Source organism: Mobula hypostoma, chromosome 10 (genome assembly GCF_963921235.1).
Source record: "Mobula hypostoma chromosome 10, sMobHyp1.1, whole genome shotgun sequence".
NCBI lineage: Eukaryota > Metazoa > Chordata > Chondrichthyes > Myliobatiformes > Myliobatidae > Mobula > Mobula hypostoma.
The window spans coordinates 86,531,347-86,550,466 of record NC_086106.1 but is presented as its reverse complement, the minus strand read 5'-3'; the positions used below and the strand labels follow the sequence as shown (position 1 = coordinate 86,550,466).

Below are 19,120 nucleotides of genomic sequence, written 5' to 3'. Positions count from 1 at the left end.
TGTAGCCAGCCCAAAATGAGAATCATGTGCCTCAATTAAGGCACCAACAGAACAGGGGAAAACTGGAAAACCTGGAATAAGGATCGATGGACCAGTCCGTGAACTGGAATGTGGACTTCACAGACCGGACCATGACACCCATTGCTCGCTGAATAGGTGCAGGAACAGAGGAGATGCCAAACAGAAGCCTTGGTTACATGAACATTCCTTTGTGAATCACTGTGTTTAACAGTTCCTTTGACTCTGGTTCCACATACATCTGCAAGTCCCCTTGCCACAAGCTAATCTTGCTAAATGTTTGTTCTCTGGGTAGTCCTGCAAAAAAGATCATCAATGAGGGAAGAGGGTATTGTTCAGCCTTAAGAACTGGGTGAATGGTTACCTTGATGTCTCAACAAATCCTCAAGGAACCATCACTTTTTAGGATAGGAACTACTGGAGATGCCCATTTACTTACACACGCTGGTTTTGATGCCTTACTCGGGACCAGTCTTTCCAATACAGCCTCTACCTTTGATTTGAAAGTGTATGGAATAGGTCTTGCCTTCAGGCATTTGAGTGTTGTAGTGGGTTTAACAACCAGCTTAACAGTGATTCCTTTCATAGTGACCAGTTCTCTGTTGAATACTTGAGTGTATTTCTTCAATATTTCTTGTAGATCAATGGTCCTTCCAGTGAAATGCACTTTGTGCCCATTGAGTTTCTGGTGCTTCAACCACAAGTGACCCAGAAGTGATGGATACCTACCTTTGACAATGTGCAGTGCAAGTTTCTTTCTCCGTTTGTTAATCTCCACTGTAACATGTACTGTACCTTCTTTTTGCTCACCCACATCACACAGCACTACACCACCAATGTTACAGATTTTTCTTGCTGAAGGGGATAAAGCAATAAATATTGCATGAGAACTTGTCAATTCATCACCAGTTGTTACTTGTGGTACTGGGAAACAGGGTAACTGTGAATAACACCACATGAAAGGCAGAGAGGCCAGGAACAAATGTGCAGCTGTTTATTTTGCTTGTAAATACATCTACATTGAATGCCCTCCCACATTACATTCAGTACATAACACACAGGGAGCCAGAAAGAAAATTGTGTGACCTTTTACAAGCTTTTGTTGATGTTGGCAATATGGCAATAAATGTTAATACATTTTAATAAGTGCTATGCCTTTATTTTGTACTTGAATTAATAACTTACAATGTTTAATTAACCATTAACAAAATCTTACTAAGAAGTATAATAGCCCATTGCCCTTTGCATAGAAGCTGTCACTTTGGGCAATCAGCTCTCTGAAATTTCCTCATTCACTGGATGGAGAATTATGGATTTTGTCTGACCTTCAGATAGCCCGTTAATTTTCCCTTTGTTTTTGATTCTTTATTGAATTTGAATTAAATATCACACAAAACATGTGATGTTACAGGATTTGTTCTCTGAACAATTGAGTTCTGCCTGAAATTAAGCCTTAATTCTGTTGTTCCAAGGCTGAAGTTTCTATTTCTGTTTTCAAGGTTTCAACAAATTTTCTCAGGCTTTAGTCACATTTGTATGCTTTGATATTACATCAATGAAGAGCTGGCCTATTGTTTTTCCAAAGTTTCCATGATTAGGGAAACAAAAAAACATTTCATCCCTTCTGTCTAGGTGACTTTTTGACGAGGTGACGAGAGTGATTGATGAAGGTAGAGTTGTGGATGTTGTCTACATAGATTTTAGAAAGGCATTTGAAAAAGTCCCTCTTGGGAGGCTCATCCAGTAGATTAAGATGCATTGGATCAATAGTAAATTGGCCATGATGGAGAGGGTAGTGTTTGAAAAAACTTATTCTAGCTGGAGGTCTGTGATTAGTGGTGTCCCACAGGGATCTGTACTGGGATCTCTGCCGTTTGTGACATATATAAGTAACCTGGATGAAAATGTAGACCGGTGGGTTAGTAAGTTTGCACATGATACAAAGATTGGTGTTGTTGTGGACAGTGTCGAAGACTGGCAAAGAATACAGTGGGATATAGATCAGTTGTCGATTTGGGCAGAGAAATGGCAGATGGAGTTTAACCCTCCCATCTGTGAAGTGCTTCACATTGGTAGGTCAAACGTGAAGATACACTAGAAGGATCTTCTGGTCCAAGTTCATAGCTCCCTGAAAATGGCTGGATAGGTTGGTAGAGTAGTTAAAAGGCATATAGCATGCCTGCCTTTATTAGTTTAGACATTGAGTTCAAAGATCAAGAAGTTATGTTGCAGTTTTATAAAACTCTAGTTAGGCATTTCTGGACTATTGTATACAGTTCTGGTCGCCTCATAATATGAAAGATGTCAAGACTTTGGAGAGGATGAAGAAGAAGTTTACCAGGATGCTGACTGGATTAGAGGTCATGAGCTATAATGAGAGATTGGACAAACTTGGGTTATTTTCGGTCAAATGATGGAGGCTGAGGAGAGTTCTGATAGAGGTTTATAAGATCTTGAGAGGTACAGATAGAGTAGACAGACAGTATCTGTTTCCTAGGGCTGAAATATCCAGAAACAGAAGGCATGCATTGAAGGTAAGGGGGGTAATTTCAAAGATAATGTGAGGGACAATTTTTTTACTTGGAGAGTGGTGGATGCCTGGAATGCACTGCCTGGGATGGTGGCAGAGGCAGATACATTAGGGATTTTTAAGAGACATTTAGATAGGCACATGAATGTGAGGAAAATGGAGGGATATGGATATTATGTAGGCAAAGAGGATTAGTTTAGATAGCCAATTGATCACTTTTTTTTGTTTTGGCATAACATTGTGGGCTGAAAGGCCTGTTCCTGTGTTGTACTGTTCTATGTTCTACCTTCTCTATGTCTACGTACACAATAAGCCTATTGTTGCATTTAATACACAAATTATAGGCATTTTAAGTGCATTGCATTTGCATGTAATTATTGTTTGAAATTCCTCCAATGATGTAAAATACTAAAATGTTAGTTTATGTCCTTAATTATTTACCTTCATTTATAAAACATCTATGATGTATTCTTTATGCATTATCATACAACATATATGGTCTGACTTTTTGTGCATAGTATCAAGGCAAACAAGCTGGTTATAATTTATATTCAGTACTATAAGCTAATATATTGATATATGGAAGCTGATGTTTCATTCCAAACTCATTTTATATAGCTGTAACATCTGCTGTACAGTCAGTGTGACTTTTTAATATGAAAAAATTTGAATGTTATAACATATGTTTTAATATATAGGCTGTCATATGGTCATCTTTCTATGACATTACATGAGTTAAATCAAAGAATAATGGTATATTCAGTTTTGTCTTATATCTGCTGATTTATTCTCTCATCTTTTTTTCTGCCTCCCTTGCTCTATTCCTTAACTACTATTAAGTGTATTTCAGTTTCTCTGTTTTATACTGTGCTTCTATTTATTTCACCAACGCCATGGATGATATCTGATGCAGAATCATATATTGTGGTAGAGAAAGGAGTCTTCCACAACAGCAGGTTTCCTATGCAGTATATTAAGCTAGGCTGCAAAGAAAATACGTCGAGTGGTGAACCCCTCTTCTTTTTCATCTCTTCCCAACTGTTTTTGGGCCTGTTGCTGCTGATATTTCCCAGTCTACACAAGCAGACACCTCTCAGTCTCCACTCAGCTAATAGGATTCACCTACTGCTCATTCCAGACTCCTCACCTGCAACCTATTCAAACTCAGTTCTCATCCATAGTCCTTATTCTCCCATTGAACCACCTAGTTTTCACTCTCTCTCCCTGAAGTTTACCTCATTGCCTATTCTGTTTAGTCTCTGGTCTGTCTTGATTTATGCCCCTCATGGTTTGTTATTTTTGTGGTCTATTATTAAAGTTTTATCGTTCACAGCTGAATTGTCTCCCCTGCTCCGTGTTTGTGTCCTCTACATTACCCTACAGTAGTATGGCTTTCTTCATCCATGACTTAGCCTCACCCACCAGCTCTGCTTCTCCCTCTCCCAATCCTCACGCCATTGCACCTCATTGCTTTTTTTCTCACTGCTTCTCCTTCGCTTTCCCACGGCCTATTCACCTCCTGTCGAATCATTCCCATCACTAATCTGCTCTTGGGAAAAATATCCATTCATTTCAGCTTCTTTTATTGGCTCTCATTTTATCTTTAAAGTTCCATCTAATTTGCGGGTATTGGCCTTTATGTCTCTTAGTCTCTTATGGCCAGGAGGGCGAACTTGCTCAAGTGGAAGGAGGCCGCCCCGCCCACTCATGTTCAATGGCTATCTGATGTTATGTTGTGCCTTGATCTAGAGAAGATTCATTGTCCGATTTCTGATTCTGAGCATGATTTTCTAATGTTATGGGGACCCTTTCTGAGTTGTCTTCATAATTTTTGAACTGTTATTAAAGTATTGATCTGAGCCATTATTATTATATTATTATATGGTAAGGTAGTTTATTTTTCTTCTCTTTTTTTTACCAACCAGCTCATTTTGGTAGTGGGGGTAGATCCTTTTCAAATAAAATATAATCAATTCAATCTTTTTTTTCTACGTGACTGATTTGGAATATGGGATACCGTGATCATATTACTGTGATTTAAATGTAACGCAATTTGTATTACTTACTTGTATCCTTATGAATTTTGTATTTGTATTCATGCAATTTATATAATATTAATAAAGATATTGAAAGAGAAAGTTCCATTCAACCATACTATCTCAAAGGCTGTCACCAAAAGCCCAGAAATATCCATAACTTTAACGATTTTTTCCGTTTATCTCGCCTTATTCCCACCAGATATCTTTTAGTGGCATTTAAATTCAACTTTGGTTTAAACTAATTTTTAGATAAGTATATGAAATCTGTCCTTTCAAAGAGTTAAGGTACATTTATTATCAAAGAATGTATGCAGTATACAATGCTGAAATCTGTCTTCCCCACTGTCACAAAACAGAATAATGTAACTAACCAGTTAAAAAAAATCAAACATCAAACGCTCTCCCCCCCCACATGCAAAAACGTGTGCAAGAGGTAACAAAAAAATGAGTGAAAGCACAAAATATGAAACATAAAATCAAAAGTGCAGTTCAGCTCAGTGTTCATTATCTGCAGGTTGCACTGGCTCAAAAATTGCCCAAAAATAGCAACAAAAAAGAGGAACTAGAACTAGAATCTAGAACACATTACAAACCTGAATTAGAGTCCAAGTCTACAACCTGTGACTAAACCTTGCTCCAGCACCATCTACTGACAGCGTTGAAGTTCAAGAGTTCACTTGAACGCAAGGCCTTTCCCTGGGAAGGAGAGAGTGAGAGACTGCCACGTGCAGGCACCTTCTCTGGCAGCGATGAGCGGGAGACTGCTAGATGGCGCTGAACATGAGTGAGAGGCTGGCAGACGGCGCTGAGCACTCGACTGCACTCTGCACCTGCCTCGATGATTTCCATTTTCCTCAGTGTTTTAATTGGTGAAACGGGCAAGAGGTGGAGTCGATCCTGGGCTCGCGCCCCATCTCCTGGCTTCTGGCCTCCGTGCAGCATGCTTTGGTCGCAGATTTGTGGAAAACTCTCAGAGACAGCAAGGTGCCAGATCACCCGATTGGCCCGAAATCACACTGCCAGAATGTAGATTATAGGTTCTAACAGTAGCTGAACCACATCTGAAGTAAATAGATGTAAAAGAAGTGTAAGGAATTACTTTGTAACCCATCTTGTGGAAGTCGCCTATGGTAGTGTTGTTCACTGATGTAGATAAAATGTAGATAACAAGCTCTAACAGTAGCTGAATTGTATCTGAAATAAAAAGAAGTGAAAGGAAGTGCTTCATGGACTGTCTTGAGGATGTCACTTTTGGTAGCGTTGTTCACTGATGACATAACTTCATCATCTATCACCTATCCAAATGTTCATCTTTAGTAATCCGAATCTGATTCGGGTTTATTATCACTGACATATCTCATGAAATACGTCATACTGCAGTAGCAGTACAGTACAATGTAGTGTTCATGGATTAATGCATCATTCAGAAATCTGATAGCAGAGGGGAAGAAGCTGTTCCTAAAACATTGAGTGTGTGTCTTCAGGCTCCTGTACCTCCAGCCTTATGGCAACAATAAGAAGTACCTTTGTAAATGACTCAAATACAATTGAGGCCTCACTCAGAACCTCTGCAGACCATGATCTTAAAGAGAGGACAAGATCATACAGGTTGCCAGGAACATGGTTGAGGAAAGTATTTGTAAAGTTGTAGTAACTAATTGAAAAAGAAAATACTGAAGTATTCAATGGTTCAAGTATGTACAATGTCTTGTGTATCCGTAATTAATTGATTCATTTGTGTTACTGCAATCCCTTTTAATGGAATGATTAAAATAAATTTCTTCAGGTAGTTGGGACTTTCAACAAATAGTATTATTTGTGGACAATATATTATTAGAATACCATTTGGTTGTAAATGGAAACTTGATAGTTTTATTTTGGGATTACTAATCCTGCATTGTCCTTTTTCTTTTGCAGAATTGTATCCCCTGGGATTTGGAATTCCTCTACCACAAGTCATCCTCAATGACTGTGCACAAAAAAAGAAGCACGATGAGGTGAAGGAAGGCCGGAGGGACTGTCTGGAACTGGAGGCATCAGTTCTGCGATTCCGGGCCAAGAAACAACACAAACATCTGGATGATAGTCATGTATTTTTGCAGTCTGAACCAGTAAAAGAACCCCTCTCACCAACTTTTTTGGATAACCTATCTCGAGTTCACAGACGGGTATGTTATATTTCCAATTATAAAGACAGTAACTATCAATGCATTAATGAAATGATAACACAAAGAAATAATTTAAGAACCTGATGATCGAGTCTCCTTATTGGTGACTTAAACTTCTATTTGAGAATATTATTAACTCAATATCATCTGATAGCATTGTGTTTTATTTTGGAATGATGTGACAACTCACACATTCTCTAAACTATTTAAAATATACAAGAAGGCGGAACGGGGATATTTGCTGATGAATCAAAAACATTTCTTTGAAAAAATTCTGACTGAATTTCTTCTTTGCAGAAGTATTTTCTCCACATTCTTATGTTTGGTATCTGTAATATTACAATGTACCAATGAAACAAAACAGTCTCAGAGCATCTGTCCATCTTTAATATTCATCTAGCACAAAACATCTCCTAATCCAGCAACACACATCAAAGTTGCTGGTGAACGCAGCAGGCCAGGCAGCATCTCTAGGAAGAGGTACAGTCGACGTTTCGGGCCGAGACCCTTTGTCAGGACTAACTGAAGGAAGAGCTAGTAAGAGATTTGAAAGTGGGAGGGGAAGGGGGAGATCCGAAATGATAGGAGAAGACAGGAGGGGGAGGGATGGAGCTAAGAGCTGGACAATTGATTGGCAAAAGGGATATGAGAGGATCATAGGACAGGAGGCCCAGGGAGAAAGAAAAGGGGGAGTGGGGGAAGCCCAGAGGATGGGCAAGGGGTATAGTGAGAGGGACAGAGGGAGAAAAAGGAGAGAGAGAAAAATAATGTGTGTATATAAATAAATAACGGATGGGGTACAAGGGGGAGGTGGGGCATTAGCAGAAGTTTGAGAAGTTAATGTTCATGCCATCAGGTTGGAGGCTACCCAGATGGAATATAAGGTGTTGCTCCTCCAACCTGAGTGTGGCTTCATCTTTACAGTAGAGGAGGCCGTGGATAGACATATCAGAATGGGAATGGGACATGGAATTAAAATGCGTGGCCACTGGGAGATCCTGCTTTCTCTGGCGGACTGAGCATAGGTGTTCAGCAAAATGATCTCCCAGTCTGCGTCGGGTCTCGCAATCCAGCACACGTAATACATAGCAGGGGAGGGCTGCTACATTTGGTGATACCAAAATTCAAAGTACATAAATTAGCAAACCCTGAGATTCGTCTTCCCACTGACAGCCACAAAACAAAGAACGAAAACCATGGGGCCCATCCAAAGAAAAATATCAAACCCCCAATGTGAAAAAAAAAGAACTAACTGTACAAACAGCAAAAAATGAGTGAAAAACACAGAATATAAAACAATAAAGCATAAGTCATTGAACCAGTCCAGTCATATTTAGTTCAACTCTGTTCAGTTCAATCCAATTAAAGCACTGAGGAAAATGGAAATCATCGAGGCAGGTGCAGAGTGCAATCGAGTGCTCAGCGCCATCTGCCAGCCTCTCACTCATGTTCAGCGCCATCTAGAAGCCTCTCGCTCATGTTCAGCGCCATCTAGAAGCCTCTCGCTCATGTTCAGCGCCATCTAGAAGCCTCTCGCTCATCGCTGCCAAAGAAGGTGCCTGCACGTGGCAGTCTCTTGCTCCCGGTCATCATCTTTCTCTCCTCAGCCTTTACGTATGGTGTAATTACTTCAAGTAATCCTGGTGCCAATTACTGTAGCTTAAATGAAGCTGAATCTCAACTTAAACTTATCAGTGATGTAAAAATTATTTCTAAACTTCTAGCTACACTGTTCCTTTCTTAATGGTGACTCCTCTTGAATTAATTGGGAGTATATTGCACTTTCTAGATGAATAATACATTATCATATATTTGTTGCTGTTAATGATGCTGGTAGAACATGGGAGGAAATTCTGTGCATTCTATGATTGCAGGGCGCTGTGTCTGTTGATTCTATCACCGATCTAGATGACAATCAGTCACGATTGTTGGAAGCCCTACAGCTTTCTCTGCCAGTGGAACTGGAAAAGAAAAAGTTAACAAAGACCAAAAAGAAGCTCAGTCTGAACCCCATCTATCGACAAGTCCCCAGAATAGTGCAGCAATGCTGCCGTCATATCGAATGCTATGGTAAGCAGTCATTAACATCAGATTTTGTGCTACAGTGAATAATGGAATATCCAGTACTGTGACATGTTCATTTTTATTTGCTTTGCATTTTAAACAATTTTTTTTTTGGTGGGAACCAGATTCTGCAATTCTTTAAAGCAGGGAAAATTCAACCTTGGAATAAGTTTATTAATTTAAAGCAGCTGAAGTAACATCCCTCTTTTTAAGGAAAAATGGGTTAATGCCAGATTTCCCAAAAATGTGTATGAGCAAAACAACATTTCTAAATCATATCTTTTATAGCACCATGTTAATGCTACAAAGGAAATACAATCTGAAATATTAAAGACTAAAAGAGAAAACAGAATGTAAAAGAGGATTACATACAGAAACCATTAAAAGCAAGCAACTATACATCTCAAAGGAGTAAAACAATTATATCCAGTGTAAATATTGCAAATCCAGTGCAAATCCAATACAAATATAGCAATATAGTGTAAATCATATTGTAGGGTAATGTAAGAGGTGGAAACATACAATATGTATAATTCACAACCACTGACATTGAGTTAGGGTTCATCTTAAGAAGCTGGTCTGACATGATGACATAATGGCGTGAAGATTTTATTGCGCTTTAAGATCTGCATTTGATTGACATAGAGGAGTTGTTGTGGTTTCCCTTAAACTAAAATACCCCTGCCGTTTGATTTACAAAGGATCTACATTGGTAACTCCATTGCTCTAGAACGATTCCAGATTTATTCAAAATGTCGGCCAGTGCAGTCACTTTGGAACTGCTGGGGTTTTGGGAGCAAAATGGCGTCACTTGGTTTATACAAGCTGAAGCCCAGTTTGTACTGTGTGAAATCTCTATGGATGACACCAAATATTACTATGTAGTAGCATCACTCAGTAGTTCCATGGCAGTGAGAATGGTGAGTCTGCTTGAACACCCATCTGAATGCGATAAGTATGGTATGCTGAAGACTCACCTATTACAGACTTCTGGTCTATCAGAGTCTGAGTGAGTCATCCTTGCCTGGCCTACGGGATGCTAGGCCTTCAGAGCTAATGGAGTATATCCTGGGAAATCAGCAGACTTGTTTTATTTTTAAAGAACTCTTCATGCAGCAAATGTCTGATCAGGTTTGCATGGCCCTTGCTAATACACCCATGAATGACTATAGGGAGCTCGCTAAGATGGCTGATAGTCTCTCATTCAGGCAGAGACACATAATTCTTCCTCCTTTCCCTGCCTCACTAAGCCCAGTCAGCAGTGCCGCCAACACACACATGCCCATGACTGCTGGGTCTGTGCTTTTACCATGCTCGCTTTGGTACGAACACCAGGAAGTGCCAACCGTCTTACAGCTTCGACAGTGCCGGTGCATCAGGACATCAGAGGTCTTGACTGACATACAATACATCAAGTGGAAAAATAATGCCATGGCTGATTGCCTGTCATGGCCAGCTCCATAACTGGAGGTGTGCTCTTTTTACCTCCATTCATGGCCTCTCACATCTGGGCCAGAATGCCTCACAGAAGCTGGTCGCATTGAAGTTTGTGTGATGTGGTCTTTGAAAGGATATGTATGGTTGGAGTGCAGCCTGTGTTGAGTGCCAGTAAACAAAAACTAACCATCATGTTCGGGCATCATTGGCACCTTTTGAGATTTTTGAGTGATGGTTTGACCATGTCAAGAATGTCGAACCAGCTGGTCCTCTCCCCCCCACCTCAGTTCATGCACCTCCTTACCATGGTGGGCCGTACCACCAAGTGACCAGAGGTCATCCCTCTAGCTTCAAAAACAGCCACAGATGTGGCTTAGACATTCATCAGTGCCTTGGTTGTTCATTTTGGCACCCCATCTGATATTTCCTCTGACTGCAGTCCCCAATCATATCAGTCTGGGCTGTGATGGCCCAAGACCTCAGCGTTAGGCTACATCACACCTGCAATCCAATAGCCTCTGCAAGCTGTTTCACCGCTTCTAACTGGCTGCTCTGAGTGCTTTCCTGATGGATGAGCTTTGGCATGATCATCTCCCGTAGGTCCTTCTGGGGTTCAGTACAACTCCAAAAGAGGACCCGCAGCTGTCCGCGGCAGAGCTGGTATATGGGCAGCTGTTATGAGTGCCAGGTGATTTTATTCCTGATGCTACAAATACCTGGTCAGCCTCTCAGCAGCATTCCGTCCTCCTTAGTAGACTCAATTCCTTTGCACCTATTCCTACCTCCCATTATGACACACAGCACTCTTGAGTTCCTGTCGATCTACACTCCACCTCCTTTGTTTTCTTCTGCCATGATGTACACCAGCATCTCCTTAGGCCCCCCTTACGATGGCCCGTTCTGTGCTTTGGGATGGAGAGAAAAAAAACTTTTATCATAGATACGAGGGGCAAATATATACTTCAGTAGATCACCTTAAAATGGCCCACCAAAAGTTGGAGGATTCTGCTATAATGCCCCTGTTGTCACAACATGACCATAAGCATGTCAACACACCTCTGGAGAAGTCAGATACACCTGTTGTTACTCCACCCATGGAAAATAGGACCCAAGCTGAGTAGCTTGTCTGAGTTCCAAACTGGCTCATGATGCTGGATTCTGTGAATTTGGGGGCAGGGGGCCTGTGTAGGGTAATGGGAGGACTGGAAACATATGCATAATTTACAACCGTTGATATTGACTTGGGATCTGACGTGATGACATAATGATGTGAATTTTTGCTGTACTTTATGCTCTGCGTTTAATTAACAATAAAGTGAGCTGTTACAGCTTCCCTTAAACTTAAAACTCCTCTGTTATTTTATTTACGAAAATCTACAATATCTCACCTTTCACCTCAGTGGCACTTTCCTGTGTCAGCCCCATTATCTCTGGATTCCCAATCAATATCCTGCAATACATTGAACAACTGAGCCTTCATAGCCCTCCTAGCCAGAGTTCCAAAGACTCAGTATTCTCCGAGTGAAGAAGTTTCTTCTTATCTGTCTAAAAGTCTGGCGCCTTACTTATAAAAACAACTAGTTCTAAACACCCCGGTCATTTGAAACATAATTTCTTTAAGAACCACGTCAAGCCTCAAACAATTTTGTATGTTTCAATGAGGTCACCTCTTCGTCTTCTAAACTCAAGTGAGCAGAGGCTCAGTCTACTTAATCTCTGCTAATTCCTACCGTAACAGGAATCAATCTGGTGAACCTCCATTGCACTTCTTCTATTGAAAATGTATCCTTTTTTGGGTAAGAAGTTAATATCTGTATACAATATCCCAGATATCTGAATCAGAAATAGGTTTATTATCGCTCTCTCATAATGTTTTGCAGCAGCAGTAGAGTGCAAGGTTATAACATTACTATAAATTTGCAGAATAAATAAATAGTGTATCATCTTCCCAAGGCTGTACATAACAGTATCACAAAGTCTTTGCAGACAGTCACATCTTCTATCAAGAAGCACCAATGAACTGTTTATATTTCTAATCATGTATTATATCTTTCAGTGACCCATATACAACAACATCCATGTCTTTCTGAAAGGCAACATCTTTCAATTTCTCAGCACTTCAAACACTCTCTGCTTTTCTAAATTTTCTACCATTTTCAAGATTTCCAAATTTGTATTCTTTTTCACCCATCACTCACTTTGTATTCCCTCAAAGGCTTTTGCTTTCCTCCTCATAACCTATGCAGTTGTTCTTCTTTCTATTATCAACAGCCTTATAAGCAATGGTCCTGTCATCTTATCCATATCATTGATATACAGCAGATTGTGAATAGTTGGAAAGTCCACTACCTTTCTCTCTGTAGTAATTTCAAATGATCATAGCCATTCAAACAGAAAATATTCCTTTTAACTATTCTGTTCTATAAACACTCTGCACTCCATCTTGGTATATTAATCCAACTCCACGTGGTCTAATTTTATTTGGAAACCTCTTTGTGACATTTTACCTATGACCTTTGAAAGTTCAAATCCACCACATCCACTGCTTTGCGATTATCTGTTCTGCTAATTTAAAAAATCTGACAGATTTGTGAAACTTGATTTTCTTTTTCAAAACAAATGTAGACTCCACTGAATGATAATCAACAGACCTTGTGATCAGCCTGGACCCCTGGCTCCACCCACTGGGTTTAAACTCCCAAACTTCAATTAACCCATCTGTTTTGCATTTTCTGTCCATTGCCAATGCTTATCCACGTTATAATTTCACCTCCATATTTGTCAGATCTAATTTCCTTTAGTAACCTTTTTTGTATCACTTTATTAAAAAAAAATCACAAAACTCCAAAAGCATAACATTTCCTGATTCTTCCGGATTATCTGTTGTGAAAAACACTAATAGATTTGACAAATATTATTTTTCTTTCATAAATACACATTGACCTCACTTACTAATATTATTATTTTCTAATTCTCCATTGCCACCACTTTAACAATAGATTCTGGGATTTTCCCCGTGACTGATGTCAGAATAATTGGTCTACAATTCCCGTTTTCTCTCTTCCTGCATTCTTAAATACCCTCCAATCTATGTGAGACAAATGGCCGATTTGAAAATGGCAACCAGTGCATCCACTGTCTCCATTGCCACCCATCATCTGGTCCTGGGGACTTACTGAGTTTAAACCCCCCTCTAATTTTTTCAATACTGGTTTTTACTATTTTCTTTTGACTCCTGTCTTTTTCCCAGGGTTGAAATATCTAATACTAGTGGGTATGCATTTAAGGAGAGTTCAAATGAGATGTGTGGGGCAAGTTTTTTACAGAAAGAGAGGTGGGTGCCTGGTTAGTGGTAGAGGCAGGTACATTAGGGACTGTTAGGCGATCTTTAGATAGGCACATAAATGTGTGGGAAATGGAAGGAATGGACATTGTGTAGGCAGAAGAAATTAGTTTAGTTAGGCGTTTGATTACTAATTTATTTGGTTTAGCACAATATTTTGTGATGAAGAGGCAGGTCCTATGTTGTACTCTTCTATGTTCTATGTTCTTTATTCCCTCTGGACTTGTTGTTCTACCCCATTTATAGGATTTTTTAATGTTTGTTCCATAAGAACAAACACAAAATATTGATCAGTTTTTATGCGTTATTAGAGACATTTTAGAATATATTTAAATTTGCCACTGAGCTATTTACCTGACAGTATACCTGCCCACATGGGTATTTGTCTCTTATCTCTCTGTACTGTATTAACAGGAAGGGTCACCCTCTGATATGTGTTCTGAGCAGTGAATAACTCATAATATGTCGTTGAGCCATTATTCTCTTGCATGATTCCCTGCCATTTAGTATTTCTTTTATCATGCAACTATTTTTAACCTCTTACAAATATACATGAGAATTCTGCTACAGCAGCTTTTGGCAGAGATTTCCACATCCTGCCCATTCTCCAAAGGCTGCTGTTTTCTGTTGTCTGCTCTAACTATTTTTTGATTACATGAGGCCAGATCCTGCAGGTTTGTCTGCTTGTCCAGATTAGCTACCCACAGCTCCCCCATGCCTACTTGGCTAGATGCAGAGCCAACTTTGCTGGCTTTCTTCCCAGAATCTATAAGTAAATCCTTAGTGATGACAGTGCCCCTGTTGGCATAGATAAGATGGTCAGTCACTGGAATAGCTTGGACAGCTTGCGACAGCTGCCAAAGTTACAAATAGGACTTTTCCGTCTGGAACTGATTTCAACAGTTTTTATTTACTGTTAAAAGCAATTAAAATTGAAATAAGACAAACATTTAAAAGGCAAGAACATTTTAAATAAGAATATAAACTATAAACACAGAACTCCAGTTATAAATAATCAACAATATTAAATTAAAGCAAAGTATAACACCTTCTATAAATCTTAAGAAACAAAATCTCCATTAAAATCAATGGGGTCTTAAAACCTGTGCCAGGTCTAAAGCTGTTGGAAATGTCTTCCAACAGTAAGGGACAGGCTGTGAGTGCAGCCATGACCATCCAGAGTTCTGAGGACTTCAGTACGTAACCTGGGATCCTGGAAGCAACACAGCTTCAATAGGCAAACTTGCCTCCTGTAACCATGATCTTTGTACAAAGTAATCCTAAACAAGCTGCTTCCGGGCCTTTCACTTTACCCAATACATGTATCTCATTGTAATGATTACTTATTTATTGGAACCTGGACAAAGTAAATAAAGGTTTCGAGGTTGAACTTGCCTGTGACACGACGATGGGGTTGCAGGGCAAATTGTGAAAAGGACATAAAGAAGCTATAAAAGAATCCAGATTTCCTAAAAGAGCGGGCAAAGAGCTGTAAAATGGGAAAACAGTGACGTTGTCCACTGTGGCTGTCCACGGGGTGTACTATTCCATGTTTAGATCCAGCAGTATTGCACATTCCTGAACAAAATGGGTCTGACCTCTTACTAAGGCTCCTATCATCATTGAAACAGATCAATATCTAAGGCACATAGGGAATATATGAAACAACCGAGACACATGTAAAAATTTGGTGTTTGATGTTGAATTACTTTTATCCTTATTCTTCAGCTTGCAGATCTTTCTGTTAATTTTCCTTTCAATAGTGCTTTTCATAATCTTTTATCAACTCTCTGAGCCAAATTCTGTTTTAGTCTTGCTGTTCAGCTTTGGGACTCAGCCACTGAATCTCTCCCATCTTTCCTCAATGGAATGATTGATTTATAGTCTTTCCATTTCCCCTTTACATATTTTCATTGCTAACTAATGGTTTTATTTAACAAAATTTTCTTCCATTTAATCTGGCCAAGGTACTATTTATCTCACTTTGATTTGTGCTTTTTTTTACACTAGTAAAATGCCATGACCTATTTTCTCTTTTCTCTATTCTGTTTCTATAGAGAACCTGTTTATATATTGTCTAAAAATTTCCTAGTATTTTCTAAACATTCTACTACCCTTTGGTTGTTTTCTCTTAATTACACAGAGCTTGGTTAAGAAATAGTCGTGGTTTAGATTAAACTGAATCAAAAACAATATTGATTCGGAGAAGCCACTTCTTAATGCCCTTCTATCTCCTTACACTAAGCTATATTGGATAATTAAATTGGCCGACACTTGAAATTTTACCTCTTCAATTTACTGTAACAATGATTACCAACCTTGGTTTCCTCCCCAGCGCTTGGGATACCTCATGAATGCAACTGACTCGATGTTATAAAGCACCTTAGCTTGGAGTAATTCTGTTTACACCATTTCATCTCGTAGCTTTCCACAAAGTGTTATTGTCTTTAATTGATACCATTTCCCCTTCTCCTTCCTTTGCTATTAATTGCTAATCTAGTCCCATTTGTATTGTTATTCAGATTCTTAGAATTTCATTATGATTTTTGGACTAAATTTACTTGCTGCACTTTTACCGTTGATACAGTAGGAGTCTGAGGAAACTATAACCTGGAAACGCAGAGTAACTGGAGCAAACATATGGTTTGAGTTAAAAGCCAAAGCCTCTACCCAGCCTTTATAGAGTGAAAACAGATTCTTCTGCTTCAGGATTAGTTAATTAACTGGCCACTGCAAATTTCTGCTTATGTGTAGGTGAGTGGTAGAAAGTGGAAGGAGAATAAATAAACGGGATTAATTTAAGATTAGTCTGAATGGATTGCCGTTGTTCATTGTGGATTCAGTAAGTCAAAGATCCTGCCTCTGTGTTGCATTTTTCTATGAGTTTATGATTTTGATTCGAAGTGCCATGTCGGATTTCAATTGCAGCATGTTTCAATGTACAAGTATTCAGAATCACACCCAAAATAATCACTCCAAAATGGTTGAATTAAATATTCTATTTTCCTGAGCTCGGAGAGTGCCTTTGAAAGCCACTAGCCAACTTACAGCGGTAAAGAGGAGGAAACAGGTTATATTTTGTAATAGTCATAATAAATACTGGATTCTCATAACTTGACATGAGTGATGCTCTTTTTGAAAGACACTTGGTTATTTTTCAGGTCTTCAGACAGTTGGTATTTTTCGAGTTGGAAGTTCTAAAAAAAGAGTTCGACAGGTAAAGTTAAATAACAGCTATAAAACCTATTGAACTGAAATGGATGCAAGATAACATAAGCTGGTTTTGTGGTTAGAACAAATTATTTAATTTTAAGTGAATCTGTATGATCTCCTGTTACCCATGTATGCTTTACACGTAATAGAGAAAATTAGTGATTCTGCTCATATGCTGCTATCACAAGAGAATCACGAATGATGAGGATATTTAATAATTGAGCAAGAGGCAAGCACTTTATTTATGGGGATAACACAACAATCATTTTCTCTATTGAAAGAAGCCAGTCTGAGAGAAGAATTCCCACCAAATGATAAAGAGCCCAGAGCCTAAGTGCTACAAAGGCTCATCACATCAACCCTTTTTACCACGTGGAAAGACAGCTGTTCAGAAGATCTCCAAGTGGTTGCAGTAATCCTAGCTCATCCACCTGGGACATTTGACAGTCCATTCCCTTTAAATGGACATTAAATAATTCCAAAATTTTCAGTTCCATCCAAAACTCACTCCTTGCATTGATTAATATCACATGCAGTGTAATTTCCCGAACTTGCCTTTAATGAGTTTGAGCCTGTAGTCTGATAAGTTCTTTTGCAATTTTATTTTGAAATAATTTTCCAGATGAACGTTTTCTACACCAACCAGTCTTGTGTAATTGTGCCCTGTTGCGCCAGACAGATAGCAGTTTCAGGAATGAGGAGCTCAAATTTCGTAAATGTTCTCTCAAAACTGAGACTTTGAAGCTCAGAAATCCTTTTTGTGGCGCTGTTTCTAAGTGGCTGGATAAGATACGTTTTTTCAATGCTCAGTTTATAGTGCATGGTTCAGACAATGTTTAACTGTTAAATGAGTTGCATATTATCCAGGCAGCATAATAACTCCTACCTCTTCCTATAATTTTCATTGCCTGTATGAACTAAAACCTTAGGCAGACGGGGCTCCAGGAAGAATGATGGAATCCTCATCATGAACAGTATAAGGAAGTAAAACTTTAAATGTTGCCCCTTTTAAAGTGGCATGTTAAACATATGCATATTGTACTATTAAATTCATATGAGTGCATTCTTAATGTTATTGGCAAAAATCGGTGCCACTGTTGCAGCATCTTCTCATCCTAAATATGTGTCTGGTTATAATACATGGGTGGTGCTTCACAACAGTAGCAGAATCTAAATATCATGATATAAAGTGAATCAGAGTAAGTCAATATAAGTCCAAAGTAAGTCAGGATTATTTAAATGGATGACTGAAATGTGTGGAAAATCATAATAATCTGCCACAGATTTACCTCTGCTATGTAAACAATAGTAGTGATGACGTAGAACAATGGAGTCCTGTGGTCAAAGATGTAAGAAACTGACTCTTGGTGAAAGAAAGAAGATGTGTTGGTGTGATGACCCTGGTCCTTGCTCCGGTCGTTGATTCAGCTGTTCCTTTGGCAGAGTAGTGAGAGAGCAACTTAGCCAGGGCTCCAGTTTGTTATCCCTGTCCTGTTAGTCTTGTATGGAACATTGGATGAAGGTAGGACTCGGAATGATTGTAATTTCAGTTGCAACATCTTTTCTGTAAGCAGCTAGCGTTAATTTGCCGGAGTAGGTTTCACTTGAACTTCGTTTTGAAATGCTTGACATTGCCATCCATAATGGAGAGTAGATTTTAATGAAAGAATCTAGAGATCTTTTTTTAAATGAAACACAATGGAATTCAAATATGATGCAGTGTAGGAATCTAAAAATTTCTGGTGTAGCAATCAGCTTTTTGTTTTTTTTGAGACAAAAGATTTGTCAAAGAAATTATACCATAATATGATACAGCTACACGTTGATGTTTTTTCAGCTGCGAGATGATTTTGATCAAGGACTGGAAGTGGTTTTGGATGAAGAACATAGTGTCCATGATATAGCAGCATTACTCAAAGAGTTCCTGAGAGACATGCCAGACCCACTTCTTCCCAGAGAACTCTATACAGCCTTCATCAAAACAATGTGTAAGTACAGACTTATTATCATCCGATTTCATTTACATTCTCATGAAATGAGGTGTTGCATGCAAAGTATTCACAGATTTCCTAGTATTATTGCTGTTGAGAAGCTGTGCCAATCAGTTTATTGAAGCAAAGCACTCCTGTGGAGGAATCCAACAGTTTATTAAGAAGGCATTGCAGAATTTTAATTCAGTTATGGTGAAGAAACAGTGATGTTTTACAGGTCAGCATAGTGTGTGACTTACAGATGATAGGAATCCCATGAGCACACTGCCATTGTCTTTCTAAATTGGAAAGTTCTATTGAAGAAATCACAGTGTTTC

The 19,120-nt window shown here is 39.0% G+C and overlaps 1 protein-coding gene across 5 annotated transcripts in view; it reads left to right on the top strand.

The window, feature by feature from the left end:
- The window catches only part of LOC134353010 (rho GTPase-activating protein 6-like), a 201,673-nt gene that overhangs the window by 129,088 nt on the left and 53,465 nt on the right, over positions 1-19,120 (top strand). For all 5 annotated transcript variants that reach the window (XM_063060785.1, XM_063060786.1, XM_063060784.1 and 2 more), the window contains 4 exons: positions 6,505-6,755; positions 8,630-8,825; positions 16,761-16,816; positions 18,650-18,800. In XM_063060785.1, the coding sequence (XP_062916855.1) occupies positions 6,505-6,755; positions 8,630-8,825; positions 16,761-16,816; positions 18,650-18,800 (654 nt within the window). The remainder of the gene's footprint in view (positions 1-6,504; positions 6,756-8,629; positions 8,826-16,760; positions 16,817-18,649; positions 18,801-19,120) is intronic.